This window comes from Hippocampus comes, unplaced genomic scaffold, assembly GCF_001891065.2.
Source record: "Hippocampus comes isolate QL1 unplaced genomic scaffold, H_comes_QL1_v1.1 scaffold132, whole genome shotgun sequence".
Taxonomy (NCBI): Eukaryota; Metazoa; Chordata; class Actinopteri; order Syngnathiformes; family Syngnathidae; genus Hippocampus; species Hippocampus comes.
Genome location: NW_017805467.1, coordinates 5,177,579 through 5,188,642, shown reverse-complemented (window position 1 = coordinate 5,188,642; position 11,064 = coordinate 5,177,579). Strand labels below are relative to the sequence as shown.

The 11,064-nt window shown below is 41.3% G+C and overlaps 1 protein-coding gene across 1 annotated transcript in view; it reads left to right on the top strand.

Moving 5' to 3' along the window:
- The first annotated feature begins 30 nt into the window (after positions 1 to 30).
- LOC109519100 (dolichyl pyrophosphate Man9GlcNAc2 alpha-1,3-glucosyltransferase-like) overlaps positions 31 to 11,064 on the top strand; it is an 18,523-nt gene continuing 7,489 nt past the window's right edge. Inside the window, exons 1-7 of the mRNA XM_019875429.1 lie at positions 31 to 729; positions 1,317 to 1,452; positions 3,747 to 3,832; positions 5,575 to 5,659; positions 5,890 to 5,960; positions 6,778 to 6,846; positions 8,382 to 8,574. Of these exons, the coding sequence (XP_019730988.1) occupies positions 620 to 729; positions 1,317 to 1,452; positions 3,747 to 3,832; positions 5,575 to 5,659; positions 5,890 to 5,960; positions 6,778 to 6,846; positions 8,382 to 8,574 (750 nt within the window). The 5' untranslated portion in view covers positions 31 to 619. The remainder of the gene's footprint in view (positions 730 to 1,316; positions 1,453 to 3,746; positions 3,833 to 5,574; positions 5,660 to 5,889; positions 5,961 to 6,777; positions 6,847 to 8,381; positions 8,575 to 11,064) is intronic.

The following is an 11,064-nucleotide window of genomic DNA, read 5'->3' as shown; positions in this document are numbered from 1 at the left end:
CCCCCGGGCCTTGAGTTTGACACCAGTGGTCTATAACGAACATCGTATTCAAGTGTAAGGGTGTCCATATGTGCAATCGTCAACGGTAAACCGTAGACCGCAGTTCAATGATCGACTTTGTGGTCGTGCCATCGGACTTGGGGCAGCATCTCTTGAACGCTCGGTTGAAGAGAGAGGCGGAACTGATTACCACCTAATCCTTAAAAATATCTCTTTATGTGGCCTAATATCAAATGACACCGAAACCGGTGGTTGAAGACCCATGCCCTGTAGGACATTCTCATTAAAATGTAATTGTAATGAGAACTTATGACAAACACCATTTCAAAGTAGGGAAAGCTTTGCCTGGAGCAGATTTAGGATGCTCCGCTACGTGTGGCACATTCTGTGTTCCTGGAGCAGACCTGGAGAATAAAAATTGAATTGACAAAATAAATGTTTTCATCTGGTTACCGCATTTGGAAATCGATTGTTAACATCCTCACATCTTGGCATGATGTGAAAACACTGGTGTTTATATAAGATTGATCTTAACAATACAAGGTACAATGCAGTGAGCCTGGGCTTTGCCCTGTGGGCTGTTCTGGCTCTGGGACTGAGCTGGGATGGACTGGGCTCAATGGCCTTCTCCCTGGCCCTCAACTACAAACAGATGGAGCTCTACCACGCTCTGCCCTTCTTCTGCTACCTCCTGGGAAAGTGTGTCAAAATGGGCCTGATGGGGCGAGGGTGAGTGTACCAAGTGTTCTGACAGATGAGTATGTAACTTTGCTTTGCGTTGTCCTTGATGCACGTCATCACCCAACCAACAAAGACCTCAGTTTAGTCAATTCTAATTTTGCCATCATATTGTTTCGACCTTCTGTCACTTGGAAAGAAGGCACAGTTCACTGGAGCGTCACAGAATGACTGAGGTAATCAGCTAGGATGCAGTTACTTGTGTCTATTTATCTAGTAACAATGTTCCAAGGACATTTAAAGCAAATGGAGAGCTGGATTAGAAGGGTTGGTGGGAAGATATGTCCAGATGACACTCTAGCTATGTCCAAACTCTTCAGCTATGCCCGTGTGTGCAGCAGCTTTCCACAGCTACAGCTGACAAGATCACTGCAGAGTCTGACCTATACTGGAGACTCTCAGCTGATGCAGGGCTTTCACTGCATTCCAAAATACGCCTTAACTGGGGACATGCCAAATAAACATTTTGATTTTGAGATATCATTGCTCATGGACATTCATATTTCATTGCTCGACAAAGCCTGTCTTTTGATGCATTTAAAGTGTTTTTTTTTTTTTTTGTGATCCTTTTAATGTAGGTTGTTGATGTTAGTGAAAGTCGCAGCTGCAGTGTTGGTGACTTTTGCCCTCTGCTGGTTGCCCTTCCTGTCTGACCCCGCTCAGACCTTGCAGGTGCTCAGGAGAATCTTTCCAGTGGCTCGAGGCCTGTTTGAGGTACATGGGTTGAATAAAAAGCGAGAAGAAAAATGTGAGCTTCATTTAGAGAAAACATTTCTACACTTGTCAAGGAATTGCGGCTTGCACCTCAAAATATGTTCTTCCAAGAAATAATTGGGAGATGATAAATGAGCGAAAAAAAATTGGTTCCGTGATTAGTCATGATCGGACATTTTCCTGGGAATGACATTTCATTCCCAAGTAATTTAAGTCCTTATTTCATGGATTTGGTGACAAACACGCAGCAAGATGTGTCCTTTTCATTAAGGTCAAGCAAAACCTCCTCGTGCCTTTCAAGCGGTTCCATCCTCAAAGCATGGCAAACATTGTTAAGTCCTTCAGTGCCAATCAGAAAGAGATAAGAGGAATCAAATCTTGGAAAGGTCAGATCTGTTACACTGTCTCTGGGAAACTTAAGGGAATGCAAAGTGAAGGAAAACGATTGATTCAGACTCTGCAGTCTTATTGTTTATTGCACGGCAACATTGCAGCACTACTCACTGCTGGGCTGGTTCTCCAGCTCAGATTCTGTATTAATTACCATTGTTCGACACAGTCCATTTGTATTTGCCGGTCTTGAAAGCGGAAACGTCGCGGCTTCTTTAAAAAGGTCGAAATGAATGGGAACTGACCAAAAAGGGTTATCTATTATCTCTGTGACTGGATTTGTTCTATACAGCCACGAGGTGCCATTCGGCTGGGGCAAATTGTCTTGAACTAATTGTGAAATTGTGAGCACAAGCATACACTTCGAGTAAAGAAACAGGGTGAGTAGAGGAAGGGGTATCAGGGGAGGGGAGGGGCGGTGACTGGTGGTGCGACTACTGGGTTGGAGCAGTTGTAAGTTTACCCACTGAACTACATTCTTTCATCTCAGGTTGCCCTCTGCTCACAAAAATGGCACCAAATGCTTCTCCCTGTCTAACATAGCTTATAGGTGACAGAGCCGTACCACTCTCGCCCCATTTGAAATTGTCCCCGGCCCACAACAGCCGCCCCTCCGTTCATGTGTTGCCTTTAGGTGGCATTCAAGAACATTTCCCATGGTAGTTATTTGGAGTGGGACGACGAGGAAAATCGAGAGGGCTGCAGTTGAGCCAGTATAACATTGGAAAGCCCAAATGCTGACAGGGCTAACACGAGGGTCCGCACAGCTGTGCCGCGAGCAGCTGTAGCATGGAAGAGAGACAGAAATAGGCCAGAAAGAGGATTTCTCGTCGTGTGGCCCGAGACCAAAGAAGTGAAGAAGCTGATCTTGTCATGTGGTCTCTGTGTTGTCGTCTGACATTATAGTGCACAGAGGCAGCTAAGTTAGTTTAATAATATCTGTTCTCAAAGCACTGTAAGTCTGACCTGAACCAGACACAACTATCTCCCCCGTGACCCAAAAGTCACTATTTGTGCAACTTGAAAGGGAGCTTGTCAGGTTATTCACAAAACGAAAAAAAACATACGAATGAGGTAAAAATAATTGTCAAAGATTTTTTTGATCAAGTATCAAGTACAACTTTATTGTCAAATGTGATGAAATTTCCTCCCTCTTAAACAGACAACAGACAACAAGAATTGATTAATTCAAGAGAAAAGGAATTTACAGATTCATTTTCTTACTTTTGCGGTCCTCTGTATACAGTTTGTATATATTTCCAGTACGGGTGTTTTGTAAATATCACCAGTAAGACACAAATTTTATTCCCGTGTAAAATATTGCTCCTTTCCTTTATGAATTTGGACCTTTTGTCATAAAATGATGAAAAATGAAGCGTGTCATACACCAATGAAAGCATAGACAGTCTAATTTTTCACACCCCAGCTTTCATAAATCTGATGATTCAAATATTTATTCCTGCACAAGATGACCACTTTGAGCACAGTCAGTCTTCAGTTAGATTGTGTCCTGCGATTGGTCTTGATGTGGCGGTTAGCAGAAACTACTTATAGTTTGACCATTGACCTGGTATCTCCAAGTTTACAAATAAGTCCCGCGCTGACAGGGGGGCTACTTGTAACACCTTAGAGCTGTCCGGTGGAACTGTCCCTCAGGAATGCATCAACCAAATCTATTGCACTTGCAGAGGGAAATTACTCCATTTATTTGCTCTGCCTATAAAATGGAATCCAGAGTTATGTTCGGCATGTGTCAAAACAGTCTAGCACTATAAAAAGCATACAATAATAAATAGTTATGGCGTGCTCGAATGCACTTGTCAAGTGTTTAGTGTCTGTTGTGTATGACGACGATGAGTTTGAATGTCATCACTTCGCATTTAACCAAGTGTGCATGTGGACAGGATAAGGTGGCCAACACATGGTGCAGCTTGAACATCCTGATAAAGATCAGATCCATTCTGTCCACTGACTTCCAACTCTACCTCAGGTAATATCATCTGATTAAAAAGCCTCATATTTGCTGCCTTTTGTTGTTTCTCTTCTGTAATTTTTTCTAGGTTGTTTGGATGTGTGTGTGTTTTGTTTGGCTCTCCTCCATCCTGTTTCATGTTGTGGTATCTTTCATTTTGAACCAATGAGAAAAAAAGCCTGCCCAAGGGTGTGAATACTGTGTTCTAGTGAAGTAGATACATCTTGTGAGGACCTTCTAAACATGAAGTCAGCTGTTTTTAGAAATGTGATGACAACAAGAGCTTTGGTTGCTCTTGGTGCTGTTGAGGCCGGTGTTGTTTGTATAGAGCAAAAAAAAGGCGACAGAACCTTTTTTTTTTTTCTCTAAATAAAGCAGATCTCAGAAGCATTTTGAATTTCTATTTTGAACTAAAGCTGAGATCCTGTAAATCACTGGGAGGAAGCAGTTGATATAACAGTTGTGCTGCGGACGACTGTGCTTAAATAACCTATCACTCTAAATATAGGAGTCCTATGTTCGCTGCATGAGCATGTTTTTGCCAGGCTGCTAAGTCCCGGGATCAAGTTGGACCTCTTTGACTGTGGCGAATTTCAAACAAATGAAAAACACTTGTCCTTTGGCACTGGTTGTTTGCTAAATGCTTCTGCGTTGGTGTGCCGTGTACATAGACCGAATATGCTGTGAAACAGTATCTGTGTCCTTCTGGACTGTAAAATGCCACCTTTCCACATAAGACATGCATACTTTTACACAGTGAATGACTTGAGTTCCACCATGTCTGCTTTGCAGCGTTGTTGTTTTACACAGCTCTCCATCTGGCACACAATTCGTTGTTGCAAATACAATGCTGCTCTGACGCCTTAAACCTGCTGACTGACCTCTCAACACATACTAACACCTAATCCCTCTCCTCTGCTGCTTCCCCCCTCAGAAGGTGACAATTGAAGGGTTAAACTAATGGTCCCCTGAGAGGGGTGGCAGTGTTTAGTTGTTCTACATAGCAAGAACCTCCAAGATAGGAAAACGAGAGGATCCACTTGTGTGATGACAGTTCTTTGAATGTTTGGGTTTGACACGTTCAAATCTGGGTAAAGGGCTTCTTGTGTGGAATTAGCATGTTCTCTAAGTGCGTGTATGGGTTTTCTCTCGAGGCACTCAGGCTTTCTCCCACATTCCAAAAATCGATGTTTGGTTAATGAAAGACTTAATTGCCCGTAGGTGTGAATGTGAGCGTGTATGGTTGTTTGTATCTGCATTACACTGTATGTCCTATGATCGACTGACGACCAGTCAAGAACACAACCTACCTTTCACCCAAAGTCAGCTGGAATTGGCTTCCGCTCACCCACGATTGCTAATATGGACAAGCAGTATGGAAATTGACTATTTCTCTAATTGCCCTGTTGACATGAAGGCATGTCAATAAACAAAACGTTCCACTTAATGTCAAACGGAGTTCTGTCTCCGTCTGATTGTGTTTGCACATACGGTCACAAAGTTTTGTCCTAATTCTATACACACTTGAATGTTCGTCAAATTGTGGCCAATTTGATGCGAATGGGATGTTAGGGAAGTTAACTGAAAACGTGCAGCCAATTTGAATTTAATGTGAAAATTCTCATTTAATATTTTCAGGTGCTTAAATATCTGTGTGTGTGTGTGTGTGTGTGTGTGTGTGTGTGTGTGTGTGTGTGTGTGTGTGTGTGTGTGTGTGTGTGTGTGTGTGTGTGTGTGTGTGTGTGTGCGCTTTATTCCAGTTTGGCCTGCACTGTCCTGGCAGTCCTTCCATCCTGTATCAGAGTGTTGACAAAACCGACATTCTGGCAGTTTAAACTGACCTTGGTGAGTGATGAAGGCCCAAGTTTGTACAGCCTACCGCATATGACTCTTCCATTTTTATTATTATTATCATTTTTGCCTGTTCTATTATTTACTGAGTATAGTGTAAAGGGTATCGTAAGATTTTCTTGGAAATATATACATCTGTTTTTGATCATCTCATTACTACCCGTCTAAGTGTTGTTGAGATTCATTGAGGTAGTATAATCGCACAAGATCTGTTTCCCTTTTAGGTCAACTCATCTCTGGGCTTCTTCCTCTTCTCCTATCAAGTACATGAGAAGTCCATTCTCTTGGCATCCTTGTAAGTACAGCTTTTTTTATACAGTTTGTATATATGGCATCATTTGCCAAGAGCTGCAAGGTTGTGTTACATTCACGTTTGCTCAATAACCCAACGTTGCTCAATTTAACATTGTTACAAACACATATCAATCCAATTCATCACCATCAAAGATGCATCTCTTGTAAACGTGTGCATTTCATGACCACAATATTAAGGTAGAGGGTGAGGCCACGGGTACGTTTGAGAACGGGGGCTTTGGTTTCTAGATCTAGGATCATGTATTAATCTAGATTGTTGCTTTATTAATTCTTGAGTTATATCTACCACCTGTCCCCATAAATCAATCAGTAATGCATGTCCAGGGATTAGGAAAGAATGGAAGGCAGCAACTCGGACGTTGTTTGCGCAGGATCAATTATTGGGCTGTAACAGGATCGGCAAAGAGCACTGACTGTAATTATGGGATCAGGGACTGGTGGAAAGTGCCCCCTTCTGTGCATACAAGGTGTACAAGTCACTTGTCAGCACTGATCAAGAAGGCAGACATTAAGTTAACATTGTAAAGTCGTGTCAAAATACTGCCCGTCCTGATGTAATGAAACACTTGGAAAAAAATGGTTCTGTTACAGTAAAAGACCCACCGGTACTTACTTTGTCTGGTAAATCGGGTCAAATGGTAACTGCTGGGTGAGGAGTGACCAGTTCAAGTTGGTCTTGTATTATTATCTTAACATGAGAAAGACGTGCTGCAAGCATACATTTAGTGCTGACCCAACACAGCCTCAAATCCTCTCTCCTGCATGGTGCGTTGACAACCCACTTATATCTTTTCTAGGCCCGTCTGTCTCTTCCTGAATGACTTTCCACTGGTGTGTGTTTGGTTTCTGCAAGCTTCTACATTCAGGTAAATCAAACTGTGGCTTTCTCAACCTATTTCACGAATGGAAGCTTGTCTTTCCTCTGTATTATTGGTGATGACAGTTGCCCTGGTCAGAATATTGTTGGGCTTTTTTTTTTTTCCCTCAATTAAGAATTTGAATCTTTCAGAAATGCTATGTTATGGTTACAATGATTAACCAACAATGAATCTATTCTAGATAGAATATTGAAGGCTATGACAAAGCTTTTTAAATGCATATTCACAAAATACATCCTCTGCATTTAGGCCATTACAGTATTAAGACTGCAAACATGAGTGACACGCTGGATCACAAGGTGACTTATGTAGCGCCTGGGGAGTAGTTCAGGCTGTCAGTTCCTTGCTCTAGGACGAGAGTTGGGGGTGGTGTTGTGTATATGTTTCTCATTGCGTCTTTCTCAGCTCGGTCTTTCCCCCTGCAAAGTTATTCGGCAGGTGCTGTTCTTAACCACTTAACCAAGCAGAACTCTAAACCTGGAGTCAAGGTCAAATGTAAATGTTTCTTTGAAGAACACACCGTATAAATAATAAACTGATGTCATTCATTGCAAAAGTTGCCAAAGTTGTGTAATGACCTGGGACAAAGTCATCAGTCCATAGAAAGCTGTCAATTCATTTTCACATAAGGTTTAATTGTTATTCTTACATGCTTTTACCGTCTATAATCTGATCACTATCAAATGGCAAATGTCATGGTAATCGTCTTGAAAATGTCAGTGAGATGCTAGGGGTTGAGGTGAGGACTGCTTTTGGCAAGACAAGTCGTGTTTCAGGTGCTTCCTCAACTTTCACCAGCTGTTGTTAAATTCTTCCGGCAGCTCTAATTGTTGTGTGTGGGGTTTCGGATAAGGATACATGGGGATTACCCTACATAGTCAGAATGCCTGCTCTCTAAGTGCGCATTGTATAGGGACAGAAGGTCATTCTCCAGTTTCTCCGTACAGTCTGACATGGACATAATGGGCATCCTCTCCCGGCTGTATTATCTTAAAAAATACATCTTTTGTTTGCGCAATTGGCTGAATGAATGCTCGAGTTGAACAGGGAGAGAGGCCAGAATGTAACCAGTCTGTTCAAATTGATTATGTGTTTCTAAAATGTTTAGCTGTTGAATGGGGCGTTTCTCTGTTTGCACAGAGAAAACGAATGAGTGGCTGAGAATTGAGGATTTTGATAGTTGGGGTGTTGTGCGATTGAGTATCAGTCAATTGTTGTTCTTGTCCACGGCCATCCGCGTAACAAAGTTAAGCTTCGTATAAGGTCGTTATTTCTCTCAGGGACAAAATGCTGGTGCAGGACCGCTGAGATAAAGGTTTGACTATGTCGTGTTGCTCCGACACTCTGCCAAACAGATTTGTGATTCTGAACCTAATGACCATTCTGCTTGGCGTATGTCATTCATATTAATAAGTCTTGGGCATCAAACTTCAGGTTGAAATGAGTCACACATGAAGATGTCCTTGAAAACCCACTTTGTTTTTTTTTTTTTGGTTTTTTTCGCCCCATGTCTGCCTGCACAGCATGCTGCCTCTGCTTCTGAAGGACGGTCTTCTGGTGCCATATGTTGTGACTTCGCTAGGCTTCCTCTTCTTCAGCACCTACTTACTGTCCGCCCTGAAACACGGTTCAGAGGAAGAGCTTGCACTGGGAGCCTACCACAAGCTCTTTTTCTTCCTACCCAGAATGGACCTGGCTTGGATTGTGAGGTGGAAGGTGAGTGTCACCTGCTGTTGCAATAACAGGAGAAGAATCCAGACACCATGTTAGAATCTATGGAGATAGAGGGCAGGATCTAATTTGTTTGGAGGAAAATATATTATCCCCTTTGGGTATGGGGAGACATTTTGTGACATTTAGCTTCAACAAGCTAGTGGGAGTATGCCCACCAAGCGGTACTGTTCACTTCCTTGTGCTACGGTTTAGAATAATAAATCTAAACCACGGTGACGGGTAGTGTGATGTAAATGCAGTGACACCAACTCATCATGATAGTGTCACCCACTAATGAGAAGTTTACACTTTTGGTGGTTACATTTGAGAGAAATCAACTTGTCATTTAATTTGTGGAAAATGGCAAAAACAAAGTGTTTTGTAGATTGGGCATGACACACGTCCTTCTAAAAATGGTGGAACAGTGAGGCCAAATGATTTTTGGTGTAGACTGAAAATATTTACTGCAGCTGGGGCATGAATAGGAGACAAGATCAAGGTTTTAGTTTTTATCTCTGAATGGATCTGATACACACAGCGTTATTTGTAACAAAACACCAAATCTGTCATACTTCATCACTTTGTTAATAGCTATTCTTTTTCTCATCTAGGACTTTACAATATCAATAATTAATGATCGACACATGTTCATTTTCAATAAAAATTGCGCTCAGTATAATTTCGATTAAACAAAAAAACAAGATTAGGAAGCATTGTTTTTCAACTGTCTTATGTTTAGACTTTTCTGTACTTCTACTCTAACCTTATTCCAAAGTGTTAGCCCATAGATGCTGTTGCAAAAAGACTCTTTCATTATACGTGTGCAGCAGACCTTGAAATTTAGTAGTCTCCTCAACTTTTAATCAACACTGCCTGTATATTTGCGGGTAATAGATTATTTCTAGCATTGTGGATTGTTTAGACCAGGGGGCCCAACTTTTTCTTACAAAGATCTACTTTTCAAGCATCCACCCTCCCACGATCGACCCGTTACCTCACATGCACGCCATCAGTGAATTGCAGATCAAGCATACTTTGATTGAGGGTAACCCAAATATAAATAGATAAATCGCTAACAACTTCCTGTCATGCAGGTCATGTGCCACTGCAGGTTGAAGGTGACCTACTTTTTAATTTGATTTATTTTTAAGACTGTTTTTGTGAAAGTGAAACTGGTAGGATGCTTTGGGCAGAGTGTACACTATCACACACACACACACACACAAAAAAAAAAAAAAATATATATATATATATATATATATATATATATAGAGAGAGAGAGAGAGAGAGAGAGAGAGAGCAAGCACACGGACACACAAATAAATGTATTTATTCATCATTTTCCCTCTACATCCCTCGTGGCCCACTTGGGACCAGTCTGCGGAAGTTGCTGCAAGTTATCCCCAGAAACTAAGATGCTTGTGTCATCTGCAATGCGGATCTATTTCAAAGATTTGGAGACAAATACATGTAGGTCCTAGACTAAACGATAATGCTTATCGAGCTGGTGCCTTAATGGTATTCTTATTGATAATTTTTTGTTTGGAAAAACACCAAAACAAGAATATTTGAACTAACACAGTTGTTTTTTTTTTTTTTTAATAAATGTACTTGTCTTGCAACTGCAATGACAATCATCTGCAATGCGGATCTATTTCAAAGATTTGGAGACAAATACATGTAGGTCCTAGACTAAACGATAATGCTTATCGAGCTGGTGCCTTAATGGTATTCTTATTGATAATTTTTTGTTTGGAAAAACACCAAAACAAGAATATTTGAACTAACACAGTTGTTTTTTTTTTTTTAAATAAATGTACTTGTCTTGCAACTGCAATGACAATAATGTACATACATGGCAATTTGAAGGCATTATTTGTTGCGGAAGTCTTAGCTCGATTATAAACGGCCCAGCGATTGGTTAACTACAAGCGATTGGACCAATCAAATTGCATGTAACATATTGTTTTACCTGATTCATGGCGGCCTGTTCGTCTCGCAAATTCATTGTTCTGGGATCGTTTTGAGCGGAATTATGAAAATTTTGACGAAAGATCAGGAGTCTTTAATCCTAGAATTTGACTCAAATGTCAAGAATAAATTCCGATTGGACTGGCTTGACAGAAAAGTCACTGTAAAGGTTAAAATTGGTTCCAAGTTCGACGAAGTTACAGAAGCTCTTGGACAATTTTTGAAGAAACCAGACGTAGCAGGCAAAGCTTATTGTGTGTATTGTAGTGACTTAATTAACTATGGCTCCCGTGGATGCGTGGCACTGACAGATCATGCAACAAAAGTGAAAAAACATGCCGACAAAATCGCCATTCGACGGAGCAATTATCCTTTGGGATCGGCATTTTTCAATCAAACTTCGTCAGCGGATACAACTAAAGACGTTACGCGCTGGGGTACTTTGGCTGAACCAAGCAACGAAATCTGCCCCACTGACGCCCCTCGCCGATAGACAGGTACACTCCGAGGTATATACTTTTT